The sequence below is a fragment of the Canis lupus genome, chromosome 22 (genome assembly GCF_003254725.2).
Source record: "Canis lupus dingo isolate Sandy chromosome 22, ASM325472v2, whole genome shotgun sequence".
In the NCBI taxonomy this organism is placed as follows: Eukaryota; Metazoa; Chordata; class Mammalia; order Carnivora; family Canidae; genus Canis; species Canis lupus.
The window spans coordinates 48669517-48686272 of NC_064264.1; the positions used below are offsets into that span (position 1 = coordinate 48669517).

General features: G+C 43.5%; 1 protein-coding gene across 8 annotated transcripts in view; it reads left to right on the top strand.

Annotated features, from left to right (window-relative positions):
* FARP1 (FERM, ARH/RhoGEF and pleckstrin domain protein 1) overlaps positions 1-16756 on the top strand; it is a 288775-nt gene that overhangs the window by 229205 nt on the left and 42814 nt on the right. For 7 of the 8 annotated variants that reach the window (XM_049099408.1, XM_049099412.1, XM_049099411.1 and 4 more), the window contains 4 exons: positions 92-350; positions 13345-13532; positions 14739-14828; positions 15879-16012. In XM_049099408.1, the coding sequence (XP_048955365.1) occupies positions 92-350; positions 13345-13532; positions 14739-14828; positions 15879-16012 (671 nt within the window). The remainder of the gene's footprint in view (positions 1-91; positions 351-13344; positions 13533-14738; positions 14829-15878; positions 16013-16756) is intronic. The other variant, XM_049099413.1, reaches the window with a different exon arrangement.

A 16756-nucleotide genomic window follows, 5' to 3' on the forward strand; every position in this document is an offset into this window, starting at 1 on the left:
CTTCCGCAGGGGTCCGAGAGGAGCCCCTGAGTCGGCTCTGCGCTCCCCGCCTGGGGCCCGCGGTGACCACCCCCCTCTCTCGCCCGCGCAGGCGCAGCAGCGAGCCAGCCCTCCCCCCGGAGCAGCCCCCGAGCCCGCGGGCGCCGCCCCAGGAGCCGCGCCCGCCGCCCCTGAAGAGCGCCCGAGCCCCGCGCCGCCCCGGAGCCCCGCGGGCGGCGGGAAGGCGGCCGGAGCCCCGCGGGCGCCCGCCGAAGAGGAGGAGGAGGACGGGGCCGCCGCCGCCGCCGCCGCCGCCGCCGCCGAGGACAGGAGTCCGCAGAGTAAAGCTCAGCCCCCGCAGCCGAGCACAGGTCCAGCATCCAGGGCTGCCAGAGGCAGCAGCACTTCCATTCCTTTCATTGACTGCAGTGACGTAGATAGCGAATCCGACCTGCTCAGGGAGCAAGCGTCCCAGTCACGGTCCCAAACAAATGACAACTATGAGGGTGATTTGACCAGTGGGGTTTATCTGCTCTCCCGGGAGGAGAGGCAGGCGGAGGCTAGGCTCAGGGCATCCCCCCGCTCCGTGAAGTCGTCCCGGCCTCCCTCCAGAGAGTTCCTCGACGGCGATTCTGCAGACCTAACCTTCGATATGAGCGGGAGCCCCAGACTCCCCAGACATAGCTCCCTGATAGATGAGCTGTTCAGGGCCTCAGACGGCCACAGTACCCCCGGCACCCCACTGTCTCCCAGGAGCAGACGGTCGAGTCCAAATAGGAGCTGGGACAGGACTGGGTCTCAAGGCTATGTTTCTGAAAACGGGCATGACCCACGAGAGGAAAGTATGAGAGAAGAGACTCTCCCAAGCCAGGGTCCTCCGGGTCCTCCTGAGAGCCCTTCCCCGGTCCTCCAAAGGCCATACTTACGGAGTCTCCCCAGTAGGTACAATAAGTCAGAGACAGACCCGCTCATCCTCAGCCAAGTAAGTTCAACCCCAGAGCCATTGGATGGGCTTGATGGCCGTGGAAAGGGGAGACTGGGCAGCCTGGCTGCATCCGAAGGTAGAGTGCTGGCTAATGGTGCACCTCTCGGGGCTCCGACCTCAAAGATCCCCCCCCTGCGGTCAGGGTGTGCCAGCGACTTGGCAGACCAGCGAGCACCCCTGCAAGTGACGGAGGGCTCCACCAGCAGCGGGACTGAATCCAGTGATTCAGACTCCGAGATGGTGGCCTCTTTGAGCCAGCCGCTCACGTTTGGCAACCCAGCAGTGCTGAGCTCCCCTTCCATGCTGAGAAGTCAGAAACACTTGGGTGGCCTGCATGTGAGTGAGGAGGAAGAGGAGGATGAGTAGGAGGGCCGGCTTCAAGTGTTGGGAACCTAGAGTCCTGAGTCTTGTGTTTCAGTGGAGATGATCTGTTCTAGCGACTCATTAATCTTTAGTCAACATTTACTAGGGGAAGTTTTGGACAGATGTGTTTGGATAGGGTATGGCTGGCTCTAAGATCTTTAAGAAAAATGAAACTTCACACAGTGGGCTTGCTTTCCAAAAAACAAAAAAAACAAAAACAAAAATAAAAAACGTGGACAAGATAAATAGTAAGATGTAATGACAAGTTACCATGAGCCTGTTCATCTTTCTGGTTGAAGGTGAGGAAGAAATACGTAATTCTGAATCTGATCATGTGTATAGTGTGTTGTATTTACGTGGAAATCTTCTGTGTGTGTTGAGTTTGTATGCAGATCACGCTCCTATTGACTGAATGTTTGGACTGACGTAGCAGTGAGATCCCAGGAAAGGTGTTGGTTTTACGTTTTCCCCCTTTAAGAGGAGGTGCTGCTTTTTTGGAGCCTCATAAAGTGAGGGATTGACATAATTCAAGACCATTTGTAAGTTGATTGCTGGTTGAGATTAAGTGTTGGTGAAATCTTAGTCAAGAATAATGAGCATTTTAATGGGAAGAATAGTCTTTCTTCTTTCCAGACTTCTTAGGAAATGATGTAAAGGATGTCAGGTGGAACTGTAATTTACGAGGGATTACTGGTTTGGTTCGGATTTGCATCAGTCGGTCAAATTGTTAGCTATGTTTTAAGAAGCTATAGCTCTGGCTGTCAGAATTTCTAATTGAAACTCAGAAATACTGTTGAGTGATGATGGGGGGTAAAATAAGACCTCGCAATAGGCACTGTTGTTCCCAGGCTGGCAAACCAAAGGGCTGCCTCTGAACCACACGCAGCCTAGAGAAAGATCCCAGTATTGCTGCCCCTAGTTTGGTTGTTATTTTCATTCTTAGTGTTCACACGTGTGTGAACAGTGTCTTCTCTTTGGAACAATGGCTTCCAGATGTTTCTGTGTGCAGGAAAAAGGTGTAAGTAGTGAGAGGTTTGATTTCTTAACTGGCCCACCTCTGCCAGTGCCTTTCACTCAGCATTCCTGCATCTGAAATCAAAGAGTCTTGTTTTAACCCGCTTGTTTCTCGGCCCCAGCTGTGCAAGGGAGTCACCTGAGACATTTTTAAAAAATCAGTGATGCCTGGGCCCTGGCCCTAGACATTTTTATCTAATTCATCTGGGGGTGCCACTTGGGTTCCCCGGATGGTTCTGCTGGGCATCCAGGGTCACTCCTCAGCCTGACACAGTTGCCTTCTAGCATCTAGTGGTATATCTGAAACTGATAGCTAAATTTCTGGCTTGCTTGCAGAGTAAGGAAAGCATCACAAATGAAGTACTTTTGTTAATTCCTGTTCTTTGATACTTTTCAGTCTTTAGTACTTTTTTAAAAAATGAATTGTAGAACCAAAATTTTAGATCATAACTATCAGATTATTGAAAAGAGTTTTAACGATGATCCATCCTGGCATGCCACCTTGCCAACAGCCTTATTAAATTTATCCGTGTGACATGATCACAAGGGAAGAGTAATGTGTGGGGAGGAAGCAGGGGAGAATTTGGCAGCCATATATAACAGCCGTACTGACTGACCTTGTGGCTCACAAATGATTATCTGTCCACATGAGTGTTGACAAGTTGATTTTGAAGACACTAACACGTAATCCATTTCTATACAACCTTTTTTTGTTGTTGTTTTATTTTCCTAATCATTTGATTCAGTGCATGATTGATGAATCAAACTGATTATTGGGTAGTTTGAAAGATGTTCAATGAAGCAGTGTGTTGATGTCTTGCCTTAGAGTAATATATTTAACAGAGTCACAGAATTTTTAAAATTAGAAGGGACCTTAGAGATCATCTAGGGGAAACCTTCATTTTATGGATGACAAGCCTTGTTCTGTTGAAGTCCATACAGCTACTGCATGATAAAGCTAGAACCCTGGCCCCTAGCCCTTCAGCTTTGGTCTGTGTGACATCTTGGTGCAATAGGACGTTTTTGATTAAGTACTTTAATTTTGGAGAATCTTGTTCAGATTAATAATTAAAATCAAATGTGGAGACCAGCGATCATGTAGACTTAGGCAGTTACAGTCCATAATACGTAGGAAGAACTGCTTTTTCTGTCGTGGGATTTTTGCACTTATAACATGTCCTTGCATATTTCTGTTTTGGACTTAGAAAAAGATGTCGATTTGCTGTATAAAAATTGAGTCCAGTGTGAGTTAAGCAGAATCACATTTGGAATCCTGTGGTCTATTTGTGAAGGTGATTTGTTCAAATGAGTTTTCTTTTTACCTCTAATGACACAGCAGTCTGATGAAGTGTGAATGAGCAATGGGTATTCCCTTACCCAGCATACAATGTGAATCAGTAAATGTAAATCTCCAAAGCAAAACATGCTCCAGTAATTATTTTGTTTTGCTTTTTACTTAAAGGAGTGATTTTTTTTAATCTGAAGTATTCTAAAAACAGCTGATCAATGGTAGTGTACTCAGTTCTGTATTGACAAACTCTCCCCTTTTAGGGTTGCTCATCAGTTTTTTTCTCTGGTTGGTTTTGTACCAGCCAAGTGATTCAATTTCTGCTTCTGGGCCAGTATTTATGAAAGCAGCAATCCTGATGTGATTAATGGTGCTTAACAGAGAAGGGGTATGGTTTGTTCATAAGCCACATAGCCTAAAGTGCTGAGAATATTCACTAATTGCCTCTGGTGGAGCTTGCCCTGTACTAATATTCTAAGCATGAGTGGGGGAGTAAATTTAAGCATTCTTTGAGCCCGGTGCAGCCAGATCACAAAGGAGACATGTTCTCTGACTGTGCAGAGGTCAGGGAAAGCCCACAGCCTCCCAGCCTTTAGTGAGACTCTGGTTCCCCATGTCTTTACCTGCCTTACTATGTAGCAGAGAAGGACATGCATGGTCACAAAGTTGTACCAAGAGTGTGCAGCAAGACCAGCAGTGGGGTTGGCTGTGAAGAATAGGTAACCTGTGAATTCATTCCAGTTTCCAGAGGGTTTCCCAAGACCTGTCATCTCTTTGTCGAAGACAATAGCTAGTGTAGAGTCTCCTGAATCAGTAAAGAGCCCAGATCTTCGGGTAATAGCTGCTCTATGAAATACAGTACCTTGAGGCCTTGGATAGAAGACAAACCTTCTATTAGAAGCACATCTTCCAGCCACCAGGCCACCTTGCATTAATATCTTTTGTTAGACGGTATTTCAAAGTATGCAAATTGTAGCCCCCTTTGTGGTTGATTTTTGTTGCTGTTTGTTCAGGGCAAAATAAAATGCAAGAAATTCTTTTAGCATGAAAAAGTGCATTTAATGAGTTCTGGAACTTACTGCACCGCTCCTTTGACAGACATCTGTATGCCATTGACGATATTTTATTAGACAGGAATTTAATTAAAGGAAGTCTGTGAGCCAGATTCTTCCCCACATATGTGACTCATATTTGGGGATTTCTCACAGATTTAGCTCCAAATTGTGCCACGTGGCCTGCCTTTAATATGTGAATAATTCTGATTTTATTCCCAAGAACTTCTTTGAAGATTCAAACCCAGCAGTTCTTTAAAAGAAAAAAAAAAAAAAAAAAAGCGGGCCCACAAAACTCAAATATATAGCCTGAGCCTCTTGAAATTTGCACCAAGTATACAGAACCCAGTCTGTCCTCTGTTGAATCAGAAACCCAACTTGCATATTAGCCCTGGAATCCTTTTGATTGTGTTGTGAAGCAGTATCTAAAAAAAGGAAAAATGAATAAGATTAAATTGTCATTTTAAATTTTGTTAAAACTTGTGCATATGCGTACAGCTTCTTTTTTCATGTTTATAATCAGTGTTCCATGCTTTCCATCAACTTTTTCCACTTAAAATGTTATTCTCTATTCAGCACAGAATAAGTTTGGTGCAGTTGTTGTCATTAGCCAGTGATTTGCCCAGCCTTAAATTAAGAAATTTGGGGGCCCTCTTCATCATTGGGTTTATTTTGAACTTATTCTATTTTAATCACTCTTTGCCTCAGCCCTTACTTTTATCAGCAAGAATTTAAAGAGCCCTCAGAATTGCATTCCTAAAAAAGGCTCTGTTTTCTGGATCTTCCCTCTGGTAGGCTGTAAACCCTCCTTCTCTGATTAGTTACGAGGTTCTTCACTCTGAGGCTGGCTGGCCTTCCTGTAGTTTCATGGGATGGGCCTATTTTATTGCGAATTTTATAAATCAAACTGCAAAAGAATCTTTCTTTGCCATCCTCGAAATAGAGTGAGTTTCTTCTGAACCTGAAAGAAGTGAATGTTTCAGAATAATCCCCTGCTGGTAGCTCTCTGATGCGTTGCACACTCAGCCACATTCACCACATCCGTGAGGGCAATATGGAAAGAGAAGTACTAGTCATAAACTTCTAGAGCAGTAAATGATGAACAAACGACTCAGGTGACATTAGAGAATTTACCGGCACCGGTTTTTCCTTGCTAGTTTAATTCCGCCTCCCTCCATTTAGTTGAGTGAAAACAATACAAGGCAATGGGGTCTGCAGCGTACATTTATGCATACCTCTAATACCACTTGCTGGTTTTTAAAATGAAGCCATGTCTTTTAGATCAAGCTAAGCGTGCCACTTAATATAGCAGTTCTCTTCTTATTAAAAAAAAATAATAATAATGAAAAGAAAAAACAAACTCCATGATGATTTGGCCTTGTGTTGTGGGTATCTGGTTGCCCCTTGGTTGGCCATCCTTGAACAGGGCTCCTTATTGTTTCCTTGGATAACCTAGAGATTTCCAAGTAATTCCCCTGTGAACAGAAGTTACCACTGCTCCTGTATGCCATACAAATGTTTGGGAGGTGGTGGGTGGGGAGTCTTGCTTTGACCCCCGCCTAAAAAAAGTACATCATTCCAAAAACCATAAATGACACTTCTAGCATGAGAACTTTTTCTTCTTTTCCAGTGGAAGCAATTAAACATCTCTTGGTGGAAGCTGGGAATGAAGTAGAAAATCTTCTTTTCCTGAAAGCTTTCAGAATTGAATAGACTGATCTGTTGAGGATCATTTCCGGATAGACTGAAATCAGACACCTCTGCTTTACCTGGGAACAGCCCTCAGCGTCTTGGCCTCTGGTATTTGAGTGTAGCTCCCAGGGGAAGGCAGCTCCTTTGTGTCTTTGTGTGGGTTCTAGATTGGGTTACTCTAGAATGTCCTGGGGTGGCTTTATAGATCTAAAGCAGGGAGAATTAATAATCAGCCGTTTACATGAGATGGCTGATCTTCAGGTGTAGCTGAGAGCCAGTTGAAGAGGTTAACTGCAAGTCTGTGCTCTTCATGCCATCATGGGGAGAGCACTGGAAGATAGGTGAGTTGGCTGCCGGGGCGGGCACAGCGGGCTCAGGATATTGAAGGGTAACTACAAATCATTGCCAAATGTGGGACAAATCAGGGGCACCAGAGGACAGAGTGAGGACGCTGTGTGCATGCACATTTAGTAAAAAGCACCAGTGATTCACTCATTCTCCTTTTGAGTAAGAGGTGGACGTGGTAGTGGTACAGGGAGTCTGCAGGCAGTGCTCTGCTTTCTTAGGAATTTGGGTTGTTACCTGGCTTTCAAATAAGATACAAGGACAGGTTCATTTTGGAGTCCTCAAGGGTGTGACTGGCATTTCATGACTCACGGACAGGCTTTCTGCCTCATGAAATTAGGCTAACAGCTCCTTCTTCCTGGGCCTCAAAGTTCCTTCATAAGAAAGCAAGAATTTGTCACTCTGCCTTTAGTGATGTACAGAAAGACCAAAGATAAGCCTTCTTTAGTGAAGACCACATACCTGCTCTTCTCTCCACACACACACACCTAAATTCCCGATGGATCCAGCCCCTCGCGCTCACCCCCTTTCTACCTGGAAAGTTCCCGCGAAAACCTAACTAACCAAATTTCACAAGCTTGGGCTGTATTATTAATCCAGTTCCCTTCTGTTCTTTCTGTGTGTATATTTAATACTGTAGATAAAATATTTTATTAAAAACATCTAATACACCAAATTTTAAAATTTAGAAAAGGCTGGGGACTTCATTCTCATTTTTGTCATTTGTTCAATAAATTTGAGAAAACATTTTTCTGTTGTTCCATTGTATGCACTGTTTGTCAGCATGTACCTATCTAGGAGAAAAAAAGCTCCCTCCCCCACCCCTGATGTTCTGTCTTTATCCTCAGAGCATGGTGTACCTTCTGTTCCGTGCATTGTTGGAGCACTGTCTGATGTCTTTTTTTTTTTTTTTTTTTTAACACTGCTGAATACCAGTTTGTACTTGGAATACCTGTTTCCTCTAGAATACAGTGATCCTGTTCATGAAACAGCAAGCTTTAACATGGAGACATGCTGGGGTGTTACCCTATTTCCTGAGGGTGGGGAAGAGAAAGCAAATGGAGGGCTTAACTTTTTGGATTTCATCTTCTAGGAAGCCTACACTTTGTATGGTGTGTGCATGGGGGTAAGGAGGTCTTTGGAAGTGAGCAGGATCACTGTAATTGAGGGGAGAGGTCTCATGGAAACAGAGCGTATCTGTGGCAGGAGCTTACATAGGGGAACTCAGACAACTAACCAAAGGATTGGCTTCATGTGTTGGTTGGGAGCATCAATTCAAATAGGAGTAGAGCACTTTCCATAGTTAGTATATATAAGAGAATTTAGTTGTGTGGGAGGAGGACGTTGGAAATGTAAAGAAGACCCCGCCCAGCTCTGCCTAGTTGGCTACTCATGGCCAATAAGCCATTATTAGTTTTGATGTGTCCCCAAAATGTAAGCTCTCACAGATACTGTCTGGTTTCATCTTCTCTCCATGGCCTAAGAGTGCAGCATCTCAATTAAGCATGGATTTATACCACCGGGGAAGGGTGCTGGCTTCTCCCAGTAACAATGAGCTTGGTGATTCTTTCAGCATGGAAGGCCAAACTCTTGTAACAGTGTATGCACGATATTAATATCTCTTTGTTAATCTAAACTGAAGAGGCTTTTACTTGTCCTAACAGGTATCTTGCTGTAAAAATACTGTCAATTGTAACTGTTCTTTTCCACTGATGGCTGAAGCTTTGTCCTGAGTACAAGATGGTATTTTTTCATTGGTACGAAGCACCATGTCCCCCCAACCCAAACACTGCCACCACTGCTGCCACCACCACCATATATGAACAAAGGGAAATTCTCCTTTCTCTTTTCCCCATGAGTAAGAGCACACAAGAACATCCACTCTCTTTGCGCCATTGGTACCATTTCTCTCTTTTATTTTTCTGAAAGTTGCATTGTGGTTGCTCTTTGAGTTGCTGGATGATGAACACCAAAAGTGGATACTTAACTGCTTGTAAAACCTTGTTTGAAGGACTTTGTTCTGAGAATAAGAAGCACATATACACATTACCCTCTACACATACTCCATTGGGGTGGGACCCAACTGAGATATCACACTAGAGTGAATCCTGTCCATTCAAGAGATTACCCATTTTCCACTCGATACTGACTTTTGATAACTGCCTTTCAAATACAGACAATCTCCAGGGAGAATTTACTGTATTCTTTTTTAGAGGGAGATGATGGATTTAAAAAGAGCCTTTTTAAAGATCCATGAAAACCTACATCTTGTAATGAATTTCCTACATGTGCCTTTGGAACATATTCTGGGTATGTAGAGATAAAATCTATATTTTAGAACCAAATACCAGGAGACAAATCGTGATAGATGAGTGGCATCTAAAAGCTTGCCAGGTAACGTTCTTTAGCAGGGGATACTGAAGAATCAGCACACTGTTTAAATTGTACTTACTAAAATTTTGGAAAGAGGAATTGAGAAAGCAATCAGCATCTAAATATATAACAAACCTGCTATGGATTACTATTTTTAAAATGATGATCAGGTTTTCTAAGCACTTAGCAGGAAAAATAACTTAGCTAATTAAAACTCAGATTACCAATGTATTGACCAATTTAAAATACAGGACAGGTACAATTAAGTATTCGAAATGCCATTTTCTATTGCTTGGAAAATAGAGTAGAAAGTTCTCTTTTCCCAGGCTCGTGTGCATTTGTCCTTAAGCCTTAGTACAATCAGAGGAGGTTATGGTGCAGCCGTGCCCAATCCCAAAAAGGGGGAAGAAAAGCATGGAGTTTGGCTGGCTGGTCATAAACCATGTTCCTGCTGTTTACGTATCTCTGACAAGGGCTGGTCAGGCGATATTGTAGTCTGGGTGATGCTGTAGAGCTTTCCCAGAGCAGCCAGGAGAGAAGAATTATGAATGTATTTTACATTAAAAATACCGACAAGCCAAGCCAATTTTTCAGTGAGGTGATAAATTGAATCCATAAATATAGCCGTGCTAATTTGAAGTTCCATAATTGTTTGTCATGAGAATGTGTACATGTAAAAGGATTTTTAAAAGTAATTACCAGAAATGCCTCTCTTGAGAGCAGTATTCGTGATGGCATTTCCAGTCCATGGGGGTGACATAAACTCAGCCCTCTTGATATGGGTTAATGGCAGGGAAGGGGAGGCGGCTATCGTGGGGGGCATGAAACCATTTGGAAGAGGTGAAGAATTTGAGAGTTACTGAATACTGAATACCTTAACAAAATGTAGGGCAATTTCTGGAAATAGGAAAAAATAATTTTTAAAAGAATCAGACTCTTCCAGACTTTCGGAGTCTAACTGATCTTTTTCTACTCTATATTTAAACTTCTTTCCACCTATTGCCTTAATATCTAGGTGCTTTCTCAAAAGGTCCCCATAAATTATTTACCTAGAGCCCACTGCTGGAAGAAATTACTTTGTGTCAGTTTGTCACAGAGGGGGAAAAATGGTTAAAAAAAACAAAACAAAAAAAGCAGGCATTAATGAGCTTACTGAGTTAGCTTCCTCATTACTTGGGGCTGTGCCTTCAAAGCAGGTGACCAGAGCTGCATGATTTGAACAGGCTTGATAAGGCTATGTAGATAATAAATGGGCTCCTATCTTACAGAGCAACCATGCTTGTTTGTTTGTAGAATGGACTACTTCAGTGAAAACTGGTTACATGTCATTCTACTAACTGTAACCTTAGGCACTGATTTTAAGACCCAGTTCTTCACACCTGCCCAAGGATAGACACCACTTTGTAGAGACAGTTGTCACAGCACTTTGGCTCAGAATCAAAAGAGCATTTTAATTTCTCATCAAGCTGCCAAATTCTACTGACAACCCTCATCAACATATCTCATTGATTGCTGAATGGTAAATGAGCTACACAGGTTTTTTTGGACCATGTCACCTATAAATTTTCAAAGTCTCAAGTAGTTTGTCTTGCAAGGGGAGAGGAGGGCTATTCTCCATGGAAGCAGCTCAAATGAGCAAACTTGAAGAGTTTGGACCATCCCCTTCTGTAGAGTAGTGGACAGATATTAGACCAGGCTGCTTGGGATTTATTGATTTGTTGGTTCTGTTATTAAATACACCCATCAGCCTTCCCTTCTTAGGCCCTAGGAGTAGACACAAAGCTAGCTGACGTAGCTAAAATTGGCGACCCTAATTTGGGTCATTCTCCAAGTCTGTGTGTCCTACCTGTGAAGTTGCTGATCACCCACATCTTTGGGCTACGTGAGTGAATGAGCAGGTTGTCACCCAGCAACCTGTGGCTGACCTGGGGCTGTCATTTCCTCCAACTGGGAACGTGGGTTGTCATCAAGTTCACTGTCAGTGTCCCATTTTCTGAATCCTGTCTCTGATGGGGTCCAGTGTGGATTCTTCTAGACGGCTATTTTCTTTGAATATGCCCTGCCTTCTTGGCAGGACAGATGTCTCCTGGAAACCCTGGTCGTTTTCTCTTCTTTTCAGTCTACTAATAGAAATGTCCCCAGAGGGATTTCACCTAGGCCAATGGCTTTTGACCTTTGGAGGGTGGAAGTGTTTGTGCTTGATGGTGGCCACCCACATTTTCTCCCTCACGGTGGGGCAGGTGGTTTTTTATCTGCTGCTGGATGCCGTCCAGGGCCTCATTGGTACTGTTTCTCACCCCATCCCCCCACTTCTCCTACAAGCCAACCTTCTAACTGCTTTTTATTCTTGGCTGCAACTCTCACTGATGAGGTGAGTGTTTTTTTTCTGCTCCACGTCACTGCAAAACCAAGGCCCCGCATGCTCTCACTTCCAATGGCCTCACCTGACCTCGCACACAGTGTGAGAGCTGAAGGTAAGCCCCAAAGTTTGCCAGATTATGGTGGACAAATAAAAAGCGGCTCTGATATGACAACTCAAAAAATGCATGAAATGTTTTGATCTCTAGACTGCCAGAATTTCTCTTTTCTATTTCCTATTTGTAGTGATGACACTTTCCTTTTTGTGATTTTTTTTTTAAAGGAGAGACTAGTGTAGTACCTTGAAACATTTGCAGTTCTAATTGTTGTCACTATTTCTATTTGACAAGTTCCAATTCTTTCGAAATTATTGTATTCGGTTGTGCACTAGTGTCAATAAAATTGACATTTGTGAAGCAATTTCTGGCCTTTTTCTCCGGATTTCGCTGGGTCTGGTGGTGTGTGGGGTTGAACGGGTCTTTATCTAACACCAGGACTTCATTTCAGTGATGTTTTTTAAAAATGCCAGGATTTCAATGTAAAACTCAAACTTCTCTAAATCTTTCTCATGTTTTCAAATCTCATTCTTCGATGATCATTTTTCTGACCAACAGTCTGTAGCAGGATGTCTGCTTTTTTGCTGTTCTGGGTGCGGCAGCTTTTCCCACATGTATTGACAACACAGCTAGCTGGTCTAGCTGGGACGGGGTGGGGGCTGGTGGTTTTTCATGGTTGGTTCATTCATACTGTGTCAAGATCACTACCCTCCATTCTAGGCCATCCCATCTTGTAATTTCAAAGTGGATATGCATGAATCCAAAGGGAGAGGATAGATGTCAAGAAAATGGGGTATGCCCAGAAAACTGCACTCCACCTTTCTCTCCAAGATCCTTGTCAGTGTGCGGAATAGCCATGAGCTGAAACCGCAGTTTTGGAAAATAAAGCATTCACATCGTCTTTCCTTATAATGGTAACAGATGGGACTGCAGGCTACTTGAACTTTTGTTTAGCCTCGTGCTAGTCCTAGCAAACCTGTGTTAGAATTATAAATGTGTCAGGTGAAAACATGCAGGTAGGAAGTATGTTTTGAAACATTCCGGTTAGCTTCAATGGGCTGAGGTTTGGAGACTCGCAGAATTCTGTTGGCAAAATGTTTCACGTACACGTCCTCTCCTTTGGCTGATGTATAATGGGTAATGATACGTTTTCATATTATTTAATGTATCCTTTGCAGAGGAATCATTAATGACCTGTCACTTTTTTGACTCATCAAGGGGAATTGTGATAATGTAATGACCTCCAGCTTTGCATGTAAATGTGATGCTAAGTGTTTCTGTCCCAAACAGTGAGAGAGACACGGAATGCCATCACCAGGTATAAGCTTGCTTCTGTTCTTGGTAGAATGGGGAGTTAGCTGCTCATTCTTTCTTTGACTGCGGCCCGTTGTTACAAGGTGTAGTCTGTCCTGGGTATGTCAGTCATTTAGTTTCCTTTTAGAGTAGCTCTATTTTTCTAGTCCTTTCTCTCATGTCTCCTGGTGGTATAGACACTATCTTTCTCGAATAATTCGTAGAAGCTAAGGCAGTAGTAAGGAGATAGAGATCCCATTTGGGGATCCACTATGCTTCTAAACCCCTGTAGCCATTCCCTGAGCAGAGTTCTCTGCGTTATCATTAATCACAGAACTCTGGCTCCATTGACTCATTCATACTATGGAATCTTTAGTATGAAGGCAGCCGCAACTCCCAGAAAAAGTAGAAAATCATGAAGCACATTCGATGTGCAAAATGGTAGTCAACGTTTAAAGATTTGATACGGGGGAGAATTGTAAGTAGCAATCTGGTCCCAGAAGGAATTACTTTTTTTTTTCTTTAATACTTCTCATCCCCAAATAGGCTCCCTGACTGGTAGCCCTCACCTTTCAGAGCTGTCCATCAACTCCCAAGGAGGAGCTGTGCCTGCCAGCGTGATCTTGTCTCCCAACCTGAGCCCTGACACCAAGCAGTCCTCTCCCTTGGTCAGCCCGCTGCTGAATGACCAGGCATGCCCACGCACTGACGACGAGGAAGAAGGCCGGAGAAAGGTGTGGGGACATGCGTCGTTACTCTTTTTTAATTGCAGTAGTATACATAACATTTGCCATTTTAACCGTTTTTAAGCATATTTCTCAGGGACATTAAGTATGTTCAGTGTTGCATAACCATTGTCACCATCCCTCTCCAGAACTTTGTCATTGTTGCAAACCAAAACTGTCCCCATTTAACAGATCTCCATCCATCCCCTTTCCCCAGCCCCTGGCAACCACCATTCTACTTTTTGTCTCTGGATTCTACTGGTTAGGAACCTCCTACAGAAGGAATCCTGCAGTGTTTGTCCTTTTGTGTCTGACTTTCACTTAGCATCATGGCCTCAAGGTTCATCCATGGTGTAGCATGGGTCAGGGATTCTTTTTTAAGGCTGAATCCTATCCCGTTGTATGCATAGAGCACACTTGTGTTTATGCACCTGTCTGTTGATGGACAGTTTAGTTACTCACTCCCTCTGGCTGTCTCGAATGCTGCCGCTGGATACAGGGACAGACAGGTGTCTGGGTCTCTGGTTTCAGTGCTCTTGAGTATATCCCCAAAGATGGAAGCGGGTAGACTCTCATGGAAGCAAGCAAGGTGGCTAGCAACAAGGATTTCCTTTTACTTACTGTTTAAAGAGAAAGCAAAAGCCATGGCAGGCTCACTGCTGAGAAGCGCCTGCTCATCTAAGCAATGGGCTCCAGGGAACTGAGTCCCAGCACTGTCACCGGCTGCTTTCACTTTGTCCCCTTAGCTCAGCCACCTTGTGTATTCCCACAAACACCCTAGCTTCCGTTTCCTGTACACACCAACCCCATCGGCCCCCAGCTCCCGGGACAAAGGCCGCTGTGATTTCTGTTTCTTCTATTTCCTGGAAAATTGCATTGCTCTGATATTTTACTAGTTGGTTAGATTTTCAGATGCCCAATTTTGTATGAATAATCCTCCTCAGTGGCCAACATACTCATTGGAGGCCTTTGACTGAGGGTAAGATCTCTGTGGAAGGGAACATTCCTGGCTCTTTCCTCATCATGGGAATTCACTCTCTTCTCTTAGTTCCTCACACAAAAAGGAGAACAAGTAAGAGTTTATTTAGCCTTGAGCCCAGTTAACAAAACATCGTAATTTAGCAACATATCACTTTAATCAGGACTTTCTTAGAGAGATGTACTCAAAGGTTATTAGGTTATTATTACGTCTTGTTTCTTCTGTGGATTTTGCAGAGGTTCCCAACTGACAAGGCATACTTCATTGCTAAGGAAGTATCCACCACCGAAAGAACGTATCTGAAGGATCTTGAGGTCATTACTTCGGTATGTATAGCATTTCCCCTAAAGTATTCAATTACATAACTTATCTCAACTCCTATGTAGCTTTCAGGGAGAAGCTGGATCTAATTAAATGCTGGGTTCTCTGACTCCAATTAAAAGGATTTGGTTCTGAGTTATAGAAATTAGACGGTCATAGTATATTTAATTTGGCCCATGCTCTGTAAAAATTTTTATTGTTGTGATTCTTAAGTGCAAAGGAAGGACGCTTCTGAAGTGGAGAAAGCTAAACATTTTACTCTCTGGGTTGCACCAAGACAGAACAGTTTGTGTTTTGCCCTGTCATCAAATGTAGCTACTTTTGCTTGAGGAAGACCCCAGAGGTGAATAGAAGCCTTGTTTTAGCCCTGATAATAAATTAAGCCATGCCAGCAAACCTACCAGAAGACTACCTTTTAGTATTTTAATCAGTCCTATTCAGTCTTGGAAACAAATTCAAAGCGTTGCAGATATCTTTATGATCCCTGGGTTCTGGGAAAGAACTAGCCTTTGGAGGTCAGTAGGAATCACGGGGCTTCTGTTACTCTGGGGCTTGCATGGCACCTGCCCTCCCACCCCCCAGCCCAAGCCAGGTGCTCGATAAATGTTGTGAGATAGCCCCGTCTCACTGCAGCAGGATGAGTAACTGTAATGTGAAGGCAGAGGCTTTCTCTCTCCAGTGCAGCTTCCTTGGTGCTCAGCATTTTCACAAAGGAGCAGAAATGGATGCTCCAAAAGGACCAAACCAGAGGGTATACTATAGTGGTCTCCATCAGGAATGACGCAGTGAGTTGGCCAGAATGCAAGTTTTGATTTGAAGTAGCTGCCCATTTCAGAGATTTCTCCTGGCCTTGACAATCCACTGGTAACAGGTTGTGGGAAACCATCATGATGAGCTGGGTGCTTCTCGCCCCATCTAATGGGAGAGAGGAATAACAGTAGGATCTGGGAGCCCCTGATGCTCCCGTGTTCTCCAAGCATGCTGGGCTGCAGCATTTCTTCTGCAGAATTGCCATCATTCATCTGAACTCTATGTGTGTCCTCTTTTTATTCCAGTGGTTTCAGAGCACAGTGAGCAAAGAGGACGCCATGCCCGAAGCCTTGAAGAGTCTCATCTTCCCAAATTTTGAACCTTTGCACAAATTCCATACCAGTTTTCTCAAGGAAACTGAACAACGACTAGCCCTGTGGTGAGTACAGTTACATTTAACAATCAGGTTTGTCCCCACACCCTCCTCTCTCCCCATAATGTTGTTTTTATGTTGTTCGTTCTAAGCAACTGTCATGACCAAAGATATAGGCAAGAAACTGACTTCAGCGAAGCCAACCTTGAAATGGTTTTCCATTCAATTCTGTGTGTATTTAGATCTCATCCTGGATTTTTGTTCCCTTTGTTTTATAATTCTTCAGAACACATGTTTTCTCATAATTAAGTGAATATCACAAAATAAAGATGGTAGGTTCTTCTGGAAAGCCAACAAAGGTATTGAAAGAATAGAGGCATATGGAAGGACCTTTGGGGGTTTTGGTTGTAGTTCACTGATGCTTGTTTTCTAGTCCTTGATGAAGTATCTGTGTCTCATGCAGCTCTCAAACTTATATTACACTGTGTTGAAGAAGTTCTTGGAAAAACATAGGGCCCTTTGTACCACACACTTGTAACTTGAATCCCACTTCTAGAAATTGGTCATAGGATACATCTATAATGTGAAATGACATATGACAAGAGATAGCTGTACTAGAATTAAAAGACTGCAAGTGATCCAAATGTCCATGAATAGAGGGGTTTAGAAGAACATTAAGTCTGTCCATTTAATACTGAATAAACACGAATCAGAGGAAGAGGGTGGCGCAAAAACTAGGGAAGCACTTTGTGTACTGCAGGATGCGAAATCCAGTGTACCCTTCCCTAAAATAGAAAAATAAAATAGAAT